The sequence below is a fragment of the Cebus imitator genome, unplaced genomic scaffold, assembly GCF_001604975.1.
Source record: "Cebus imitator isolate Cc_AM_T3 unplaced genomic scaffold, Cebus_imitator-1.0 Scaffold381, whole genome shotgun sequence".
In the NCBI taxonomy this organism is placed as follows: Eukaryota; Metazoa; Chordata; class Mammalia; order Primates; family Cebidae; genus Cebus; species Cebus imitator.
In genome coordinates this window covers 216,357-240,698 of record NW_016107696.1, presented here as the reverse complement: position 1 = coordinate 240,698, position 24,342 = coordinate 216,357, and the positions used below count along the sequence as shown (strand labels likewise).

General features: G+C 35.5%; 1 protein-coding gene across 1 annotated transcript in view; it reads left to right on the top strand.

Annotated features, from left to right (window-relative positions):
* The window catches only part of CADPS2 (calcium dependent secretion activator 2), a 355,227-nt gene that overhangs the window by 120,256 nt on the left and 210,629 nt on the right, over window positions 1-24,342 (top strand). Inside the window, exon 2 of the mRNA XM_017507634.2 lies at window positions 21,019-21,132. Coding sequence (XP_017363123.1) covers window positions 21,019-21,132 — 114 coding nt within the window. The remainder of the gene's footprint in view (window positions 1-21,018; window positions 21,133-24,342) is intronic.

The window sequence follows — 24,342 nt, the reverse complement described above, 5'->3', positions numbered from 1 at the left end:
TGTATTTTTAATAGGGATGGGGTTTCACCATGCTGGGCAGGATGTTCTCAATCTCTTGACCTCATGATCCACCTACCTTGACCCCCCAGAGTGCTAGGATTACAGGCATGAGCCACTGCACCTGGCCCTACCTTGATATTTTTAATAAAATTACAGTTTTTCTTTATTTCTCCTAATCGGCAAGCATATAGTAACTGCTAGTTAGTTGTTTTAAAAAACTCAGCTAGAGATTGAATGTCCAAACATAAGTGTTAGTAGAGTGTTGATCAATGATTTTTAAAATTGGGGCCTATTTTTTAGGACATGGGTGTCAGGGCTGCCTAAAATTATGACATAAATCACCACAAAGCATCTGGATTGGGAACTGGAGTTCTTAGCTTGGCAAAATCTCAACCAGAAACATTACCATCCCCTGGGCTGCTAAATTTATTGTAGTACTGAACACTTTAAAAAATATTCCTGGCTGGGCAAAGTGGCTCATGCTTGTAATCCCAACACTTTCGGTGGGTGAGGTGGGCAAATAGCTTGAGCCTGGGAGTTTGAGACCAGCTTGATCTCAACTTGGTGAAACCCCGACTCAACAAAAAATACAAAACTTAGCTGGGCGTGGTAGCATGCGCCTCCCAAGTCTCAGCTATTTGGGAGACTGAACTGGGAGCATCACTTGAACCAGGTAGATAGAAACTGCAGTGAGCCATGATTGTGCCACTGCACTCCAGCCTGGGCAACACAGACCCTGTCTCTAAATAAATAGATAGATAGATAGACAGATAGATAGATAGATAGATAGATAGATGATAGATAGATAAATAAGAACTATGCTTAACTTATGTTAACAGAAGCAGACCAGCATTGTTCAAAAACATTGCCTTTTGGTCATGTTTCAGGGCTTTCCCACCTGTGCAATGTACAGGTTGCTCAGGAAGTAGTACTCACACATATTCAATGGTAAAATTGCCCCTGGAGTTGTGCGGTGTGGCACAATTTCAAGATATATACTTGAAATTGGAGTCTGTAGGAGGTCTGAGGAAATAATATTTTTTGTTTTTGAGGGAGTATTGTTGTGTCACCCAGGCTGGAGTGCTGTGGCGCAATCTTGGCTCACTGTAACCTCCACCTCCCAGGTTCAAGCAATTCTTTCTCAGCCCCTCAAGTAGCTGGCATTACAGGCGCTCACTACCATGCCCAGCTAAGTTTTGTATTTTTAGTAGAGACAGGGTTTCATCATTTTGGTCAGGCTGGTTTTGAACTCCTGACCTCAGGTGATCCACCCACCTCTGCCTCTCAAAGTGCTGGGATTACAGGCGTTAGCCATTGAGCCCAGCCCTTAGGAAAAAAAATTTATACCATTTAAAAAATAATACATGATTATGACATAGCATAACATCAGAGTATTTGGAAATTCAATTATATATCAAGGATACAGATATTCTTTAACATCTGTCTCTTCCTTTTTTAAAAACATAACTTCTTATTTTTATTCTTTAAATTTGACATCTCTTTTCTAAGAAATATGGTTGTATACATTTCTTTTGATAATGTAAGTAACTTTCAAATTGAATTGAACTTTCTTATGTCAAGAATTTGAAAGTAAGGACTATTGTATATTTAGATGTTCTACATTATTAGGATACAAATGGTTACTAAGCAACATGTGACTAGTTTTAGCCTCACTTTTTCTAAGTTGGATTTTTGTTTTGAATCCATAAACTTGGTACATACCAATATATATTAATTCAGTCCTCGGTATACTTTTAGTTCATTGTGGTGTTCCAGTACCAGTTAAATTAGTCACCTTTTGTAACCAGTAAGTATTCAATGAATCTGAAGGAGGAAAGTAAAATATTTTCGGTTTTCTAAGAAACTTCAAATGTTGGCTCATAAACTCTTGATTAAACCTAAACTTTTTTCTGTATGATCAATGTGCTATAGTAGGAAACAATAACAAATGATCCCATTTCTTCACATAAAAGCTAAAAACAGATGGGACAGTAGCAGCTTGGATTTTATTATATTCACTATTTTGTTAAGATAATTTAATGTGGAATCCAGGAAAACTTCTACATCGCAAAGATTCTTTGGAAGAGAGCTATGTGTTACTTGAATTGCAATGTTTTCAGAATAAGCTCTTGATGTCGAAGCCTTTACATATTCCTATGAGAATAGAACACAAACATAGGCCCTGTTTGTGAAATGTCATCTTAGTTTCCCTTTTTTTTTTTTTTAAACTCTCTAAATTTTGTTCCTGGTAGTTTGTTTGGGTGTTTCTCTGCAAAACAGATAATGTTCTTTCAGGCATTACTTTTCAGGGATTTTCATTTTTATTTAAAAATAGAATACCTATTTTAACATTTGGGGATTCATTTTATGTACTGGAAGTTCTTTTGTTTTAATCTTTTGAATCAGTGTTGTCTCTGTCATCTGACAGCTCTGTCTTCACTAAACATTTTGACAACTGATACTTCTTCAATATTCTCTGCTTCATTGGTCCCAAATACAATACAATGTTGATAATATTATGTAGCTGATAAAAAAAGAGATTTTGTAGTTAATGTGAGACATTTTGGTTTTAGCTATTCATTGCATGAGCTTAGTTTAGTCTGATACTTATATGCCCTAGTTCATAAAATGATTTTGAAGATCTTTAACCTCATAGCCTTTTAAGTTTAACATGAACTTATTAAGAAAAAATGTCAGCATGGTTTGCTTGGTACCTTTGTTTAACTTGATAATGTTTACATGCAACATGCAAACAAGACATTTAGGCTGCAGGAAAGAATCATTACAATATACAAATCTCAAATCTAGATTTGGTGTAATTGTCATCCTACTGCTCAGTGGCAAATGTTTTTATTTGTTACTGTTATCTGAAGACATTCTTGATTAAAAACAAAAATGAAGCTGTCTATTTTAATGGACAAAGATTTGTAAAAATTAAATCTATTTAGATATAAATTTTTAAAGGAGAGGGAGAGCCATTATGAATTCCTAAACTTGATTTAAAAAAATTAAGTTCCCCTGTATTCTTAAGAATATGTTTTAAACAGACTATTTGGAAATGTTTAAAAGTAGCATTAGGAGATACTGAGGTATAAATTTTCATTTAATTCAGTAATTAAAATTTAGATATTTACATTATATACCTATTATATTCATAAGATTAAAAGTTTGAAAATTAGGCGCCGGGCACGGTGGCTACCCCTTTTTCCAGCACTTTGGGAGGCCAAGGCAGGCGGATCACCTGAGGTCAGGAGTTCAAGATCAACCTGGCCAACCTAGTGAAACCCCATTACTACTAAAAATAAAATTAGCCAGGCTTGGTGGTGGGCACCTATAATCCCAGCTACAAGGGAGGCTGGCAGGGGAATCAATTGAACCTGGGAGACGGAGGTTGCAGTAAGCCAAAATTGTGCCATTACTGTACTCTGGGTGACAAGAGTTAAATTCCATCTCAAAAATATAAAATAAAATAAAGTAAAAGACATTTCATAAAAACAGTTTCAAAATTACATATTCTGATGCTGTCAAAGCCTTTTAGTAAATCATTTTAATTAAATTTCATTAATGATTATTATTTACTTTAGAAGCAAACATTTTTCTTTTTATCAAATTCCTTCAAGAGTCACACTTTGATTAACAAATAAGTAGTTATCTACTTCTACTTAGCAGAAGTAGATAAAGAAATACCAGTTGATAAAATGTACTAATTTAAGAATCTAATAAGAGCAGTGATAAGGAAAAATAATAGTAAAAGTGGTAATGAGCAATACTTTGTTGAGAGGGAAAGTTTTGAAAAGTGAAAGCCAAAGCAAATTAATTGCAGTGAAAACTAAATTCTTCACATATGCATGTAAACAAAACTTTGTTGGGCAACTAACCTTACTGACTGAAGGATTTAGTGGGAAGTTAAGGAGAGACACAATTTTGTGTAGCACTGCACAGCTCCTAACTGGTGGGGAGTGCTCTATACCACATCTTCTTAGCCAAAATGAAAATTAAGAAGGTTTATGGACGAAGATGTTTAAGTAATGCTAAAATATGATTCAACTGTTTTAAAGTTTTGAATCGTGGTTTAAAAGGGTAAAAAAAAAAAAAAAAAAAAACGTTTTTGGTGACCTAATATTGGTTGGGAAAATTATGCTCTGTAAAATATGCAACACGCCAGTGAGTGAGTAGGGGAGTAAGTATGTGTGTCCCCAAGAGCACACAAGCATTTGTGTGTTGATATATACACAACTGAGCTTACTTTAGATTAGTCATCTAATTTTTGGCAGCCACGGCTGTTGGCTAAAGTCTACTGTTTTACAATCCAAGATCATAGGAAAAGAAAATTTCAATTTCTTCAATCATAGCTGTATTTGAACATTCCTTTAAAAATTTCTTCATTTACCTTACAATGTGTTGGAACATGGGGTGTATTTTTCCCAAAATATCACTAAACCATTGTTAAGGTTAGTTTTATCTCACTTTCTGTCTCCCTCATCCCTGTCAGAGTACAGGTATGTAGTGGGTTCTCAATAAATATTGGCTGAGTTAGTGAATTGCTGGATGTTTGAATAAACACTGAATTGTAACTTAGTCCCTTTAAATAAAAGTTGAGGTAGTTATGGCTTTAAAAAAGTTTGAAGTTTCCTGTTTGCATGCGTTTAGAAAACTGTAGGGTGGATGTAGTAATAGAGAAGTGATGTGAAAAGCTTTAGGCTTAACCAATGAATAATGTGAGAATGAATTTCTGTGTTCCATGTGTATGTAGCATAAAATGCATCTCTTTTTTCCTAGAAAAGTAATCTTTGACTTAATTATACCCTACTAGATTTTAATTCAAAAATGTGCTTGTAAGATGTGAGCGCTATTAAGAAACTAATTTATATAATAAATACTGGTTGCTTTCAGTAATAAGTACTTATTTTACCCCAGGGCCACTGAATAACTTTGATCTATTGCCAGAACATCTGCAGGTCACTTTCTTGGGGTGCCTCCCTTTGGAGAGCAGAAATTCCCATCTCAGAATCTTATTAAGAACTCCCATTTATCCTCCATCATCTTGCTTCCTTCTTTCCACAACCATCTGGCTGCCTCTCTTCTTTGTTTTCTTTTCTCTTTATCAGCCCTGCCTAATTTCTAAACAATGGGAGAAATTATTATTTGATGTGCCCTATTCCTTTTTGGTAGCAGGTTGTCAGCCAGTTGAGCTAGTGTTAAACTGTTATATACTTTAAAGGACTGAGGGGTTTAGATATTAATATATTGCAGGAAGTTTCACAAGGAAGGAGTTCTGGAAACAATACCATAACTGAAAGGGTTTGTCATGTAGAACATCAGGCATTTTGGTAGGCAAAAATAAGGGTGTATGACTAATGTTTAGGAAGATGTGAGGAGTCACAAACTATCACATCCATGTCCTTGAGTTATGTCAAATTAGCCCTATGTGTTGACATTTTATTTACTTCATGCAATTTCTTACAGTATGCAAACAATTTTGGTGTTAAATTATATTTTTAATTGTTAATATATAACTTTAATTTCTCCATTGAGGTCATAAATGTTTCTCCACCTTGTAGCCAAATTTCACAATGTTATCCAGGTACAAGGATTTATAACACTCAGGATTTCAGAAAACTCTTCCAGAAAGTGTGAGAATGTGTTTGTCTGTTCTTTGATGTAGAAATAATTTTGAGTTATTGTATAATTTAAAATATAAGTATATATCTTTATAGGGTAAACTGGGTTTCTTAATAGAATTTTGTGCAAGAGAAATTAACTAAGAAAGAAACTAACGTTAGATAATATCTTCCAGCTTGAAAAAAATTCAGATCCACTTTAGCACAAAAATATTTAAGTTTTTCTATTCTATTTATTCACATCCTAGATTATCTTTCAGTTTTTAGCTTCCTGAATCCTTTTTGAGTTTTCTTGAATTTTCTTGGACATCTGTTTTGTGAATTCAAGTTTCTCCTGTAAAATGGAGTGGATAATACTTCTAAATGCCAACAGAGAGTGACTAAGGACATGCTCTTCTTTGGGATGACCTGGCCCTATTATTTGTCAGTGTGTGGGCAGCAGATGGGAGGAGCCAAAGGCATACCTTTTACCAATAGACTTAGGACCAAAATGCATGTACCATAGCCTGAGTTACATAGCATTTCACTGTGTAGCAGCCTTATTAGTATGTTTAATATTGTGTATGTTTTCTCTTTAGATTAGTGTGGCATGTGACAGTGTGTGGGATATGTGGTCACTATTGAAGGGCAGCATGCAGTGACCCTTCTCCATCCCTGTGGTTTCTGTTGGCTATGGAGACTTGTATGTGCCATGTATATTTGTGAGACCCTTTCCGTGTTTGTTTGAATTACTTTAATTTCTTATAATATGTCAGTGTTGTGTTACAAAAAGTTATTGTAGGTTTTGACAGAAGGTCATCATTTACCTTCTGCAAGATTCAGGCAGGTTTTGTGTGAGGGAGAATTGTCCTGGACATCAGGTGAAGGAGATCAAACTTTCAGTTGCCACCAAACTATGCAGAGTCTTCTGCTTCCTGCAATAGATGCATAAACCTTAGGGAGTCCTTATTTCATTACCCATTCCCTGGACATGATTTTTTAAAGATCATTATTTCTAATGAGAAATTTGTGTATATGTTAGCATTTTAAATTGTTTTTCAAGTAGACAAAACATAAAGACTCTTAGGAAGCACCTAGCACTTTAGGAATCCCAGGCAGAAGGATCCCTTGAGCTCAGGAGCTTGAGACCAGCCTGGGGAACACTGGGAGACCCAGTCTCCGCCAGAAAGCAACAACAAAAAGAAATGCTTACATCTTAAAATATGATTTATAATTACGCAAACCAGAAAGTGAATCTCCTCATATTTCTTTGTCATGAGTGAAAACCTGATTTAAAAATTGGTTTCAGTCTTATTCTGTGTATCCCTTATATTTATCTTTTCATTTTATGTTGGTCCAAAAAAAATGTTGGGGGTTCCAGCAAAGCATTCTGCTATTTAAATCTACTCACTGATCTCTCCTTAGCTTTTAGTAGATTTCTTAACTCATATTTACCATCTCCAGAAAATCTTAAACCTATCCAAACATCAGACTCCCTCAGGCATTTTAAAACTAGCTTTCCAGGTTCCTCTTCTCAACTTTCTGAAATATCAGGTGTGGGGTAGGCCTTTCGTACCTGCATTTTTTTTTTTTTTAAAAAAAAGCTCTTCATGGGATTGTAATTAGCTGATTTTGGGATTTGTTCATTTCTTCTTTCTTTAAAAATGATCACACATGTCTCTTAGTGTCATCTCATCTATTTGTCTGGTTTTAGTCTTGCGCAGCATGTCGAGTTCTTTGAGCTTCTGTTTCAGACAACACTGAAACGATTAAGGATTTGGAGATGACTGGAGCCAGGAGACATTCTTAAGTCCTAAGAGACAAAGGCATTATAATTGGGCATAGAAACATAGGACAATCCAAAGAACAGAGGAAGATATTGTCAGACATAAAGAGAGGGGGCATCAGCAGATACAATACAAATGCAAATATAGGTGGCCCATTATATTTGAATTTTAGGTAAACAATGGATACTTTTTAGTGTATATCTCAAGTATTGCATAAAACATATTTATAGTAAAAATTTATTCTGCACAGATAATGAGAATTATATAAAAATGACATATTGTTACCTGAAATTCAAATGTAAATGTAAATGGGAATCCTCTATTTAACTTGGCAACCCTATCTGATATGAAAGAAGGGCATGGCATACTGTTGAGACTCAGCAGTGTAGCATACAGTAGTCATTCACTTAAACTAGCCCCAGAAGCAGCCTTCATTTTAAAATATCTTTGTTTTTTAGTTTGTTTACTGTTTCCTTGATAATTACTTGAATGATAACTTTGTAACTGATAGAATAAACTTCTATTTTCTTGTCCCTCATCCTGAGAAAGTTATTATATACCCTTTCTTTCTTTAACCTCACAGGTGAACAAATGTGGTAAAAAATTGCCTTTTCTTATTAGCAGCGTTCTCTATGTGAATTCAGAATTGCTTTTAGAACTAAAAATATGAAGCACATATTTATGTCACCTTAATGTAGATATCCAGTTTTTTAAAAATGCTAATTCTGAAGAGGGCTTTTATCTGTTTAATCTTCACAGATCCTTGAATTCGCTAATATAAATATGTTAACAATGATGCATTGAAAGTAGCGTAGTATTTTTGCCAGATAAATTTGGTAAGGTTAAAGAAGATAATAAATATAAAATGATTTTCATTATAAAGGGAGTAATCAGATCCTTGTATTTTATGTCCCTAAATACATGAATATAAATGCAATAACTAATCAATATAATTTACTTTACTTGAAATGAATTATTTTAAAGTGGGTTGCATCTAATGTTTCTGTCTTAGGTACTGAGCATAATTTTGTTATTTGTTAGAGAAATGTTTAGTTAGGTATAAGAAGGTGGTAGTCTCAGTATTTTATGTACAGTTTACTAGTTCAGGCCTCCTTACTGGAAAGGCCAGGAGAGAGCAGCAATGCTGGTTGCCTACCCAGTGGCTGTTCTCTAGCTACCCTTCTTCTTTCAGATTGTTTGTTTTACTCAGCTATTAAGCACCCATTATTTTACAGGGGTGGCTGGGTTCCTCTTGAGTCCCCAGAGTGAATCTCGATTGGTCAGTCATGACATTCCATTTCTCTTACCCCAGTGATTTCTTCAGGAATGCACACTCGAATCAATTCTAGCCAGTGATATGTGGGAGAAAATATGATAGAGGGAGGATGCTGCTTCTGGGAGAATTTTCTCCCCTTTTTCAGAATAAAAATGTTTTCTTCAATCTTTGGTTATTGTTGTATAAGGATGCTTCGCACAGAGTTAATGTGAATTTCTTTGGAGGCAGTAAATTTGAAGACAAAAGCTAGCACATGGAGAATATAGATGGAAAAGACCTGGGCCCTAAGATACTTCACTTAACAGTTAAATTAACTCTGGAACTGTCTTACTTTCGGACTTCTTAAGATATCTGATAATAAACTCCACTTATTGCTTAACAGGATATTTTGAGTCAGGGACTCTGTTACTTTCAGCAAAAAGCATCCTAACTACATTAAAGGTGTAAGATAGACCTTAATGTTTATCATATTGTGAGTCTGCTACTCCTTATCCCAGAAGGAGGGTGCACAGAGATGATGAGCTGAAAGTCCCTTGCCTTCTGCTGCTGCTTTTCTTCCTTTCCAGAAAGCCACTTCTCATCCATGTAATACCAAGTCAAGAAAGAGAGCAAAAACTTCAGACCTTTCTGAGGAAATTAATTTTATGTCATATTTTCTTCTTTGGAAAGCAACTCTTTTAAGCCACTTATCACCTACTGGAAAAGGCTATCATGTGGCATGAGTTGGTCAGCATCTTTAAGCTTTTACACTGGCATAGAGTTATCTGCTTCTGAGGCTGTCCAAATACTTTGTGATAAACATAAAGTCACTGTTTTCTTGCAAATACGGCTTCAGCACATGGAACTGTGCCATGAAATGCCAGATGGTACTGAAGCACAAAGTTCTTCCTGCCCGACAGTGATATCATCTGCAAAACAGAGCTACCCATGCTGCAGCTCTACAAAGAAATCTTTTGCTGCTCTTTTGGCCTCATTGAGTCTGTTCATGAACTTATTACTTGGACAACATACAGCTATCTTAAAATTGTTTTCTTAGGCTTTTTCTGCTCCCTCCTCTTCACTCACTTGCTTCAGCGCTAGAGTCTGCTCAATGGCTATGACAAGATACATCCTTCAAAAAGAAATAGTGAATGGTGAATTTTCTTTTACTATAGATGATTCACACCAGCAAACACTATACTTAAGGTGGGGTATATTGATGGTTGACATCTATGTTTAAGGAATCTGCATCCTAGTAAGGAAAAGGCCACATAAGCAAGTGACAGATGTATGTATGAGGTACAGAAGTGGCACAAAGAGGATAAGATGACATAATTTAGGGGCAGCAGGAAGAAGGGTATTTCTTGGAGGTGTCATCTGAATTAGGTTCTAACAAATGAAAGGGTATTCTAGGCAGAGGAAGCAAACTGTGTGCAAAGGCACAGTGACATAAACAACATGAATGGGATGGTGTCTTGAAGGTAAATGGGGAGAAGAGCTTTTAACTCTTCAAGCTGATGAAATCATGCGATTGGCCCCAAGCGTATCCAGCGGCTAAGAGCATATCAGTCAGATGTACCTGGTTCTGCCCCCAAGTTTTGTCAACTGGGCCACTTTCTTAATTTCTCTGAGCCTTAGTTTCTTCATTTGAAAAAAACATTGAAAATAACCTTATAGAGAGCTAACATTAAAAATCTATGTAAAGAGGTTAGAATTGGTTTGAGTGCATAGTAAACGGTCAAAAATGTTAGCTGTTATGACTAATTGTTACATTAGACATACATTAAGGGTGGTCAAGGGGAAATCATACTGTTTCTAAAGGGTGAGCCCCTCATTATTTAACTTGAGATAGTCCACTGGAATTATTTGTAGAGAAGTGTTGGGTAGAAATTTTCTCTGGCTTATGACAGACTCTGCTTTCTCTTTTGCAGGATGGTAGAGGGTCACAGCGTGTGTTGCACATCCTTCCTTCTGCTTTTTCCCATAACACATGTCTGAGAAGACTTGTTGGCAAAACCTCCTCGATTTTTTCATATATTAATGGGTGGTTGGGTGTTGGGTGGAATGACTTTTGATTGCAATAAGAACTTCTCAGAATGGCTCATTAAAGTTTCATTTCCTGTCAACTCTCTACCTCCACAGTCGTCTCTCAATTGCTGGTTGCAATAGAGATCACTCAGGCTGCTATTTGTGATAATTGGTTTATATTTGCTTTCAATTAGGTTATATTGTTAGTGGGGACCTTTAGAGAGTATTATCCTGTTCCTTTTTACCCTCAGAAAAGTGAGTGAGACAGATGCTGTCAATGAATAAGAGGGTCCTAAAGCAGAATTTTGGAAGATAATGACCAACAAAACTTGCCAGTTTTCTCTCTTAGCTACTTATCACCATGTTCAGGGAGAGTCCTGTTGAATAACTCCTCAGCACTTACGTTGATTATTGTTTTTAAGGCTTAGGTGAATGAAGACGTAGAATCAAATAAGAATATACTAGTGGGTAGGAGGAATGTGGCCCACGATGGCTTTCAGTGTGGCCCAACACAAATTCGTAAACTTTCTTAAAACATGAGAGGGGTGTGTGTGTGTGTGTGTGTGTGTGTGTGTGTGTTTGTTTTAAGCTCATTGGCTATCGTTAGTGTATATTACATGTGGCCCGAGACAATCTGCTTTTTCCAGTGTGGCCTAGGGAAGCCAGAAGATTGGCCACTCCTGTGATAGAGTAAAAACTGTGGATTGGGGTTCAGGAGACCTAGGTTAGGCTCCTCGTTCTGTGACCTAACTCGGTTTATACCTTAACCTCTCAATCTGTTTTCTTATCTATTACATGTGGGTTGGGGGATATTTTCTATTTCTTTTTTTTTTTTTTTTTGGTGGTTCTGAAGGTTTGAAATCTGGTTATTTCAGACTTAGAACGTATGTTAACCTGGATTTGCCACATTTCAAGTGCTCAGTAGCTGCATGTTAGTGACCATTGTGTTGGACAGCATAGCTGTGGATCCATCTATTGTTAATTATTCATCAGCATGCAACTTAATATTCATTTTTGTTGGTGGCTTCTGAAATTGTTGAAATAAAGCGATCATGTATTTCTAAAATGATAGCAATTATAAAGCATTTAATATGTATTATGTACTTTTATTTCATCATCTCATTTAATGCAACAGCACTATTAGATGTCAGTTATTACTGTCCTTATAATGTAGATGAAGAGCTTGAGGCACTGAGGTTAAGGCACCTGCTTAAGATCCTACAACTTGTAGGGGAATCTTGGATAAAAAATGTAGTAGTCTGACCGGAGCTCTTATTCTGTCTACTTCCCCATTAGTAATATATAACCTTACTAATTAATAAAATAGGTTAAGATATCTATGATAGACTTTTTTCTGATTCATTGTGATGGGTTGTGGTTGTCTGGAAATTTTATTATTGAATGATAAACTTACCTTTTTTGTGGGGTCAGGCAAGCATGAGACTAGAGGATGTGGCTATCTTGGTAGAAAATTGTTATATAGCAACCAACTTATGTTTGCTGTCCCTTACTTCATTTATTCATTCTTAAAAAAAAATGAGGATATTCTATGTGCTAGACCTTTTAGCTAAAACCTGACATCAGCAGGCTAAAACCAAGTTCTTATCCTAAAGCAGCTTTCATTCCAATGAGAAGTTTTAAATAATAAGCAAATAAATGCATACAAGCTGTATACAACACATTGCATAGGAATAAACACCTTTTGTTGAAAGAAGTATGTAGCTATGAGGGAAATGGAATACTATGGTAATTGGAAAGAATATAGGCTTTGGGATCAAGATACTGGTTGAAATTCTATCCCTGCCTCTTACTGGATGTGAGGTTAAGTAAGATCCTTAACTTCTCTGAGCGTAGTTTCATCCTTTGTAACAAATATAGAGAATTTTAAGAAGATTAATGAGATGTGTTAGAAAAGGGCAAAGTTTCAATTCTGCAGGATGAAAACCTTCTGGAGATCTAGTATACAGCATAGTTACTATAATTAATATATTATATTTTATACTTGAAATTTGCTAAGAGTAGACCTTAAATGTTCTCACCACTTCTGACGCACGTACACACAAAAGATAACTGTGAGATGATGGGTGTGTTAGTTAGCTTAGTTTTAATTATTTAACAGTGACACTTATATAAAAACATTGTATACCTTTGAATACCTTCAATATTTCAGTTTTTACTTGTCAGTTATAGTTTAATAGAGTTAAAAAAAATAAGATCTACATGGAATGTGGTTAGTAGAGCATGGCAAGGAAACTCATGGAGTAATTCATGGATTTAACATTTGGAGCTTGGCATTCACCAGCTCCCTGCATGCCAGACAATGCCATAACGACATGTAATTTGGTTGAGGTTTGAATTGGACTGGGAGGCCAATGAGAATGTAGATAAGGAGCCATTTCCTTAGTGCTGAGAGCGCCTAGACTGGATTGGGGTCCATTTGTCCACCAAGCAATGGGATTTTGCTGTTCTGTATTATCATGTATTATCATTTGGTTTACATTTTATTATAAAATATATTAAAATGGTGTTTATAAATTTGGGGCTTTTAAATCATCTTGTCAACACTGTGTGACAGTGGAATTCAGTTTGCTAAAATAACTTTGCTTTTGATCTGTCTCAGGGCAACTCAGGTGTTCACGGTTTGCTGGGGCAAGTTCATTGGATAAGGAGTTTTTCATGTGAAATGGCATGGAAAAATGTTTTAGGATAAGTTAAGATGAACTTTACCCACAAAAAGCCACAAAATAGTACCATGGCATTTTCCCTCGAGTTAGGTAATGGTACCTCATTGGACTTTTTATTAGTTAGGACTTAATACCGTATTACTGTTTACTGCATATTACCAATAAATCCCAAATAAGAGTGGTCAGGATGTGTGGAGGTTTTACTTCTTTCTCATGTCAAGGAAATTGGGAGGTAGGTGGTCTAGGGTATTCATTGCTGCTCCACTCTGTGTGATATCAGGCTCTTTTTATCTTGCTGCCTCACCATCTACATGAATCAAGGTGACACTTCAGCTAGCACATCGGAAAAGAAAAAAAGAAACAAAATGTGTTTGCTTCAGCCATCTCTTATGGTTTCCTGGAAGTCAGACATAACATTTGCTTACCTCTGGTTGGTCTTTACTTAGTCATTTGACCATGTCTATACCTATTGAGTGAGCCTGGTATTTGTAGTCTTAGATGGGCATATTCATTGTTCCATATCTGTGCTTATGGAAGAGGACAGGAAAGTTTATTTGAATAGGACACTGTTAATATCAACACATCGCACAGGATTTATAATGTGTGAGACGTGGCTGGAGCCCCCTATTATTCTGACATACAGCTTGGGATACATTGTTATTTCAAAAACATGGAAGGCACTGATGATTTTGCCAGGGGGTTGATGTAGATATTTTTGACAGTGTTGGTAGGAAGGGAAGAAGAAAAGAGTACTGATCCTTTAGCATTTTCCTGCTAATAGTTTTCTGTAATTGACAAACCTTAAAGCTATGCCTTTGTGCATTTTATGAAACATCTGTGCCTGGAGTAAAAAGCCTTTTACCTTTTTGGAAAACCTTTCTCATTTTATCACTCTTTGATGTGAGGTAAATGCACACCCATGCCCCAATCCTGGGGGGACCCACGAGTTTCCTGCCACATTGCTGTGGAATCTGACCGTAATCACCTTTACTTGCTAGGATGTCACACAGCTTCCACTGTAAGTACTGAGACTCCTGATGGGCTCTGCAGGTCAGGGCAGGCTCCACACAGCCATGGTTGCTAGGTTCCTGAGTTGTATATTGGCTGGTTTCCTGCCGTAGTATAAATCCTGGCATAAGTCTTTAGTTGATTCATGATTTAAAATGAAAAGGATGAAATCTAATTTAAATATGAAAAAAAAAACCCTAAGAAACATGAGACATCTCTGAACCCCAGAATCTAAGTGTTTTTCCAGTGGCAGTTATTGTTGTGGATGAAGTATCACAGCCAGCTCAGATTTATTAAAAATTAGCTTTTTCTTTTTACAAGATTATTCTGTTGGTTGTATTTAGATGTTTGCAATGATACTATGTTTTAGTTAAGTTTCTGCAATTTAGTTTTATATAGGATGTGCCTTATAAATTCCTGCTAGATAATTTCTGCTGGTTAAATTTTCCTTTATATTTAAAAATATTTTATTCATTATTAAATATAGTAGTCTGAAGACAAAATATGGACAAAATTAAAACATATGCTAAATAATAATAAATCAACTGCCTCAAATAATATTAGTTGATAGATGATGTTAAACTGAAGGAGCATATATAATGGCAGGATTCAAGATTCTTTCCTTAATCCTGAACTGGTGAATATTTTTTAAATGACCTCGAGGAAGACTATGGATAATACCTTATTATGTTAGTGATTATAACAAAGCTAAGAGAGCTCCGTAGTCATTGGGTGAAGGGATCAGAATTCTAAAAAATTCTTAACTGGAACAGTGGCCCAAATACATCTAGCAAGATAAAACATGGCTTACTGAGGCACATGTAAGAATGTTTTAGAAGTTTTTGTTGACTGTAAGCACAATGTGAGTCAGTTGATGTGACTGCCAAGAAGAGTTAATTGGTTTTTAGTTTGAATTAATAGACATCAAGTGCTTAGAATGTGGGAAGTGGCCCTCCCACTTGTCTCTCTGTTGGCCACACTATCCTAGGAGAATGGTGATCAGTCTATCTAGTACATTTTAAGAGGGACATTGCTATTGATACTGAGTTTCATTTGCTTAATCTTATAGTTTTCAGAGTGCTTTCCTTTTGAATTTTTATGTCAAAGGACATTATTATTACATATTTTAGTTAATTTAGGTTTTTTTTTTTTTTTTTCCATAGAGTCTCCCTCTGTCACCCAGGCTGGAGTGCAGTGGCGTGATCTTGGTTCACTGCAACCTCTGCCTCTCGGGTTCAAGCAATTCTCCTGCCTCAGCCTCCCACATAGCTTGGATTACAGGCAGACACCACCACAACTAATTCTTGTATATTTTTTTTAGTAGAGCTGGGGTTTCACCACATTGACCAGGCTGGTCTTGAACTCCTGACCTCAGGTGATCCGCCTGCCTTTGCCTCTCAAAGTGCTGGGATTACAGGCATGAGCCACTACGCCCAGCCTGTTTAGATTTTTTAAAAAGCTATGACAGCAACTCTGCACATCTGTAAACTAGGAACTTATGATCCATTGGATCCAAGTATCCATCATACTTAGTTTTATTTAACATGCTCATTTTATGGCAAACTGGAGTATATCCTTAGGAGAGTACCCAGGATATTGGAATGAACTGGCAAAATTTATTCTACAAAAGAGAAAACTCATAAATAATGAATTTTTGTCTTCAGAGTCTTGAACTGCTGTATTAAAGAATGAAAGTAACAGTCTGTTTTATCTTAGTGTATAGTACCAAAGTTGTATGGAAGCCATACGGAAACTGATTTAAATTTTTATAGTTGTTCCAAATTAGAATAGGATTCACTGAGGTAACAAAAGGATGTGTATTTGTGCGTGTGTATTAATAGGCCCAACGGAATCTGAAAGACTACTTGCATGGATTTTGTGTAGATTAATGCATTGATTAGAATGTTGGATAGGATGATTACTGTAGTATTTTCTTGGTCTAAGCTTTTTTGAAATCCTTAAGATTGAAATATCTAAAAAAGATAGACACAGAGTCAAGGTAAATTTTTTACCTAAAAGCAGAATTGGAAAAAATAGATGTGTTGTCCAGTCTCCATGTAGGATAGGATTTAAGCTATTCACAGTGCTTCATAACTGTTTTGAGTTTTAAAATGTACAGAGTTGCTGCTATAGCTTATTTTAAATCTAAATTAATTAAAATTTATAAAAGAGTTCTTTCACTTGAAAACTCAAAATAAATAAAGTGCTACATGTTGAAAAACCTCATTTACCTATTTTCTGCCTGTCCAGTTCCCACAGCCATCCTTCTTCCCTCATTTCTGTCTATATATGGAAGCAAATTCACATACATGTTCTTATTTGCCCATTTTCTATATGAGTGGTGACTTATTTTAACTGCTGTTCTATAACTTGCTTTCTGCTCTAAGATATTTTTAAAATCTTTAAAATCTGTACATAGAGAACGTTGACATTCTTTTAATGCAATGAATAGTATACCACTGTTTAGATGCAGCATAACTTAGTCTCCTATCTATGAACATTTAGATTGTTTTTCTTATTTTTGCTGTAAGAATTATGTGGTAAATAACCTCATACACATGTCATTCTGCACATGTGCATGTATATCTGTAGTATTCATCCAATCCCAAAGTGGACTTGCTGATTCCAAGAATATCTACATTTAAAATGGTTTCTTATACAGTTCTCATATATTTTTAAAATGACCTGGAGGAAGACTATGGATACTACCTTATTATGTTATCTTTACTGCCCAAAACATCAGTTTTGTCCATTTTTCTCTTGGTTTATTGGTGATGTTCTTATCAATTTCTAGAAACTGTATGCTTAGAAATGGACTCTTTGGGTAATGGGTTGCAAGTATTTTCTAGTTAATCTTTTCCTATTTTGCTTATGGTGTTTTTTGCCACGTACAATTTATTTTTATGCAATTAAATTTATGACATTTAAATATTTTTAATAGAGGTTTTTAAAAAAAGTTTTAGTTTCACAGCAAAATTGAGCTTGAGTGGATGTTAAAGAAATTTCCCATATATATCCTTCCCTCACACATGCATAACCTACACTGTTATCAACAGCTGATCCTTTTACTGTCTCCATAGTTTTGCCTTGTCCAGAACGTCACATAGTTGGAGTCATACAGTATGTAGCCTTTTTACATTGGCTGCTTTTGCATAGTAATATGCATTTAGTGTTCCTCCATGTCTTTCCATGGCTTGATAGCTTATTTCATTACTTGCTAAATAATATTCCATTGTTTGGATGTATCTGAGTTTATTCAGTCATCTACTGAAATTTTGGCAATTATGAAAAAAGCTAATCTAAACATTTGTGTCCAGGTATTTGTGTGGACATAAATTTCCAACTCCTTTGGGTAAGTACCAAGGAATGTGATTACTGGATCATATGATAGAAGTGTATTAGTTTGTAAGAAACCATCAACCTGTTTTGCAAAGTACCTATGCCATTTTGCTTTCCCACTAGCAAAGAATGAGAGTTCCTGTGATCTACATCCATGCCAGCATCACGTGTTTTCTGTGTTCTGGATTCTGTCCATTCTCATGAGTTTGTAGTAAATCTCATTATTTTAATTTACATTTCTCTGATGACATGATGTTAAACATATTTTATATTATTTTAACACCATTCATTGAATACACCATCATTTACTACTGATTTGAGTTGCTATATAGGTGTTTTATAGTACATTTCTGATTGTATTTTGGTCTATTTCTTGGATCTGTTCCACTGGTCTCCCTGTCTCTTGTTATACAGTATGGATTATCTTGATAATGCAAATAGCTTTTAGGAAACACTGCTTTCTGACAGCTACCCCCAGTGCTAGATTTTAAATTGAGTTTTCTTTTCCTACCCCTGTCTTGCCTATGTCAAAATTTGGACTACTTCTTTATGTTAATAAAGTATCAATTTATTTGCTTTTTGTATGTAATAGTAATATTTGATCCATTTTTATGTCTTAAATGTAACTGTAGAATCTTCTATTCATAAAAACGTTGAAGCCTGATACTTGTCCAGGTGTCTCCGGCATATTTTGTGAACTATACCAACTTTGTCGGAGCTTCCAAGAAGATTATTTGCGCAAATCTCCTTTCCTTGATTCATATCCATGAATTTCTACACTGTAATTACCAAAAAGTAACTCATTGTTATAATAGCTGAACTTAAATACTAATCATCTAGAAATTTCAAATAGGGTAGTTTAGAAGAGTTTTTAAAGAAGCAAAAGAATGCCTTTGATAAAATAAAATTGAATGAAAAAATACACAGGTTCTAGCTTTTGAACAGTATGTACTTTGTTTATCAAGCAAAGGAGCTGGCACAAGTGAGCAGTAAGGTCTCCTTCAGTTCATTTTGATTCTTGCATACATTTGCATTGCCATCATTTCACTTGGTTTGCAAGGTGAAGCTCTTCTTGGCAATTTCCAGAGCTTAGTAAACTTGGTGCTTTCTGCTGCTTCATTCTTAGCAACTGCTGTTCCATTTCCATTTGGTCCCTTTTGTGAATCATGCTTAGACAGCTAAAGTCATGAACTTAATTTGCTTTGCTAGTATACACATGTACAAAAGGTCCCTGCTTCCATTTTCTTTATATTATAAAAACGGAGACTGTAATATATTGTCGATGTTCCTGTACCTCAGCTTGGTTTTAGCTTTCTCTAAAATGAAGGAGATTAACTTTAGTAAAGAAATGGAATGGTCTTCTTTCTTCACTGCCCAGGGCAAAATGTTCCCCCCCACACCCTGGGTACAATAGGACACTTTTTTATTTTTAAAATCAGTCTGTTACTCCCAGCAACAGTTTCTTTACAAACTGTCTTATTTGTTAGAGCCCTAAATAGAACCCAGTTTTTGAAAGAGCCTGCCTTCCTTATATTTGAATGGCATTTTAATAAGCCTTTTGAACAGATTTATACTTACTTTACGTCAGCCTTCTTTTCAAAGCCAAGTCATACCAGTTTGTTTAGTCTTTCTAATCCTTTAATCATTTTATTCTCAGCATATTTCCAGATGCTTCACACCCCTTTGTAGATTCCAGAACTGGAATGAGTTTGTTAATAAAGTCTGATCAGGATTGAATGAAATGGAGGATAATTCCTTTGCTGTTTCTTAAGTATTATATTGTTTTTTATTGTTGTTTACAATTTTTGTTTTTTTCATTATTAATTTTTTTTTAAATTATACTTTAAATTCTGGGATACATGTGCAGAACGTGCAGGTTTGTTACATAGGTATACACCTGCCATGGTGGTTTGCTGCACCCATCAACCTGTCATCTACACTAGGTATTTCTCCTAATGCTATCCCTTCCCTAGAGCTCCACCCTTCAACTTATATATTTTGGAATTTGTTGTTTTATCCCCCAAGACTATGGTGTTTTCTCTCCAGTTAAGCATCAAAGAAAAAGAAAGGAAACTTCTGCATTACCTAAGATGGCTTGCTTCTAGTGAAGTGCATGCCCCTGTGTGTGTAGCTGTGCAGGGCTTAGTGCATAGAAGGGCTCTGTACTTGGCTTAATGCTCTCTGTTCCTGCTGTCTTGAAATTCTTAATAATTTTTTTACTAAGAAGCTCCTCATTTTTGTTTTGCACTGGGCCCTACAAATTAAATAGCTCACCCTACTTGTAGTTGATGACTAGAGAACATGATTGGTAAGTCACATTTCATGTCTAATTCACCCTCCATAATAATTACGGAAGCTAGACCCAGGGTAAGGACCGCTGGTTGTAAACTTCCCCAATTCTCAGCTTTTCCTCCTTTGTGCTCAAAGACCCATTCACTGCCTACCTGCTGCCTCTCTGTTCTCTTTTGGATTTGTCTTCTTTGTCTTCTCCTTATTATTCCTTCATTTATCTAACCTTGGGTGTTGATGTATGTTTGTTCATGGAATCCAAATTTTGTCATGCAGTAGTTGTTCTTTCCAGAGCGATCTTTCTTAGGGTCCATTCTGTCTTTTCAGTCTTTCTTCCTTTACCTCTTGTCCAAGGCATCCCTCCCTTACCTCTAAGCTCTTATCTTCTCTGCTTTCTCTGTTTAAAACAGCTGGCAATTTTGTGTAATATTAATAGTTAATTTCTTATCCAAATTTCAGATTTTCTCTGTCTCTATAAAGAAGCTGGGGTGACAATCACAAGAATTCTGTATGGGATAGAAATTTCTGTATCAGGATTATGAAGTACATGAAATTACAGAAATGTTTTAAAGTCTAACCATTAATGGCTGGGTGCAGTGGCTCATGCCTGTAATCCCAGCACTTTGGGAGACCAAGGCTGACAGATCATTTGAGGTTAGGGGTTTGAGACCGGTCTGGCCAACATGGTGAAACTCCCTCTGTACTAAAAATACAAAAATTAGCCAGGTGTGGTGGCAGGTGTCATAATCCCAGCTACTCAGGAGGCGGAGGCAGGAGAATCCGGGAGGTGAAGGTTGCAGTGTGCGGTGATTGTACCGCTGCGCTCCAGCCTGGATGACAGAGCTTGACTCCATCTCAAAGTCTAACCATTTGTACAGGTAGTAGGATATTTTAGCTTTTATTTTTCTTTACCGTAAAGTTAACTCTAGGTGTGAAATCTCATATATATGCAGCAGATATGACTTTTAGTCATCATCATTTTTCATATCCTGGCCAGTTGATCACCTTATTTTCTCTTTTTCCTGTAGCTTAACAAGCAACAGTTGCAGTTACTGAAAGAACGGTTCCAGGCCTTCCTCAATGGGGAAACCCAAATTGTAGCTGATGAAGCATTTTGCAACGCAGTTCGGAGTTATTATGAGGTAAGTTTGAAGAGTGTTGTTTTTGGCTTTCTGATGCATTTTAAAAGGTTTTTTATTATTTTTATGAGTTTCCCAATTTAAAGAAGCTCACTGGTCTGACAGGAAGGCTGTGAGTTTGCAACCTTTTTGAAAGCATTGTCAGTTCTATTTTGCAATTTAAAAGCTCTAATTCCACAGCCTGGTTTTGAGAGATAAATAAAATTGGAAATTAGTCACATCTTTTGAGGAGAAGTAAACTGTTTAGAAAAATCTCCTGGCAGTGATTGATACAGCTGAGTATAGCTATCTTTAGGTACACATGTCTAAATTATCATTTTAAATCTGGATTTCAATAGTAAATGGCTATCTTATGCAATTTTGTTCACCAAGCTTTACAATAATTAAAGCTGGTAACTAATTTCAAGAGGATAAATTGAATTCTCTTTTCTTCCTAGAGATAATACTACTAATACCATCCTGCCATTTCTTCTGATTTCAGCTTGTGACTCATAGAAATTCTCTATGGATTTCCTGTGAGCACCAGTTTTCACACATGGTCATTAACTGCTTTAGTGAGTTGCCCTACTGTTAGTTTAGAGAGTTCCTGTTTTGACTAAGCGTTTCAGAGTCATTTGAGGGAATGAATTCCTTTCATTGCGCAGGTACTCAACACATTTCAGCTGAAGAAGCATAATATACAAATATATATTAGACTAATAAGCAAGGGAAAATGTGAAGATACTATGGGTCTGAACTTACCTCAGGCAAGAATATTTTTGTATAAAAATATTAAGTAATTGTATGTACAGTTAACTGATTGGATTTGTAATAGTGATGGTATGCATTAGAAGTTAATTATTGCAACTCTAGAGAAGTTTACCTTACCCCAAGCCTCAGCCTATTGAATTAAATGTAAGAATGGAAGTTTAACTGACTAAATATGTTTATGACATAAATCTAAAAAAGAGAATGGGTATATCCAACTGGACATTAACTTAGAATATCTTAACAAGTATAGGAGCCCAGAATTTTAACACATATAGGACCTTACATTTCACCTTGTAAGAGTCAGAGGAAGATTTCATCATGTAAAATTCAGGATTTGAATCTTACAGTATTAACTGTAAATTTCTACATTTGCCTCATGTACTTAAACTAAAGAAAAACCAAAAGTCTCTATTTGGGATTAAGGAAAAGTAGCTCAGGGAAGTAATTTGTATAAAAAGATATAAGGTTTTCTTGTGAAACAGCAGGCTCATATTTGGTTTTGATAAATGCAATGCTGCAATCAAAGATAATGTTAGGGAAACTGAAATTGGGTGAGCAGGAGGGATGCGGGAATTTTTTGTACTATCATTGTAACTTTTGTGTAAACCTAAAAGTATTTCAAAATAAGTGAGTTTTTAAAAGTAAGCATAATATGATGTGGCCACAGGTTAGAAAAACGCACACATTTAAACAGAATACAGATTGAAAAAAAAAAAAGACACGCAAGCTGTGCTAATAAAATTATTGTATTTCCAGTGAAGGAGAGAGTATCCCCATTGTGTTCTACGTGAGGATTATGTTTTCTTCTGGGTATGTTATGTAAATTAAAACTGTAGACAAATTTAGGGTGACCAGGCTTGAAACATACCATGTGTAAGCTGAAGGAGCTGGGGGTGTTTGGCCTGTAGACAGATTGGGTTTGTGGTGTTGTATGCAATCCCAAGAGTAAAACTAGGACTTAATTGGAACTGAAGTTGGGAAGAGTTCAACCTAATATATCTAGAGTTTGGTTGCACTGCTCCAAAATAGAATGGACTGGTGAGTATTTCGTCACAGCTTGATTCTGATGGTCCTTCACAGTCACTTGGGAAACGTACTGCAGTATGTTTTCAGTTCTCTGAAAAGAAATTTTATTTATTTTATTTTAATTTTTGATATAATTTATTTTTGAGACAAGGTCTTATTCTGTCACCCTGACTAGAGTGCAGTGATGTGATTATAGCTTACTGTAGCCTAGAAATCCTTGACTCAAGTCACGGACTCTGATTTTATAGTGAAAAATTTTGCACTAGGTTTCCAGTCAGGTCCATCTATGCAAATAAAGGATTCAAACTTGCTTAGTTCCGATTGGTCAACACAACCAATTTCTGATTGGTTGGATACAACTGGGCCCTGATTGGACAGCGTAGGTGAGCTCTGATTAGTGTGTTCAGGTGAGTTCTTCTTAAAGTCCTAAGTTAAACAGAGGTGTGAATTTTCAGGGAACTCAGAAGAACATGAATGACTTCTAGTCAGCAGATGGCCACTTGACTCAATTTGAGTGTAAACTGAGTTAGCCACGGGATCCATCTTGAAGAACTGGCTCTTTTGGGATCACATCCATTCACAGCTTTGATAATTTTGATTCACACTGTCATTTGAGAACCGTATTGATCTAGATCTTATGACTTCTAGAATATATGTTCCATGAAAGAGCCATTTCTGTTTACCATTGCATCCGCAGTTTAGCACACAAATATATTCAATGAATATTTGTTGAGTGAGTGAATGGGTATTGCAGCAGTTGTTGCTCTATCTAGAAACTGTATATTTTGGTCTTGTTTTATTCTTATTTTCTCCATAATTCTCTTTTTCTAAAAGTTTCACTTTTGTATTATAATAAAATTTCTTTTGAATATGATTGTTCTTAATTTCATGGTTTTGTGTTTCCTTGAAGATGCTAGATATATATGAAGCATGGTTAGGCTTTCATGTTCTTTCTAAGCTAGTTATTCTATGATTCTGTGATCTGTTGTGGCTTCTTACATCATTTGAAATCTGTTTTCAGGGATGTTATATATATTGTTTGTTGTATGCATCTGTTTTCAACTATTAATAATTTTTAAGTGGTGATTTGCTCTCTTATGTTTACTATCCTTTAGTTGTGATAGCCATTTCTGACTATATGTAATATATATTATACATAACACATGATATATAATGTGTATTGTATAATATATATATGAACAATCCTAATAAATATGTGTTACCAATTAAATTGGAAAGATATCTTCATACTCTTAGTATATACGTTTTCCCAAAATCTGTTTGTTATTATTTTTCTCTCTCAGCTTTGTGATTGCTACTTCTTGAATGATTTTTATGAATAGCCTTTTCCATTTTGATTGTAGGTCTGTATATTCTATAGACAATTGAGAGTCATCTGCCTTCTATTCTTTTTACCTTTTTTTTTTTTTTTTTTTT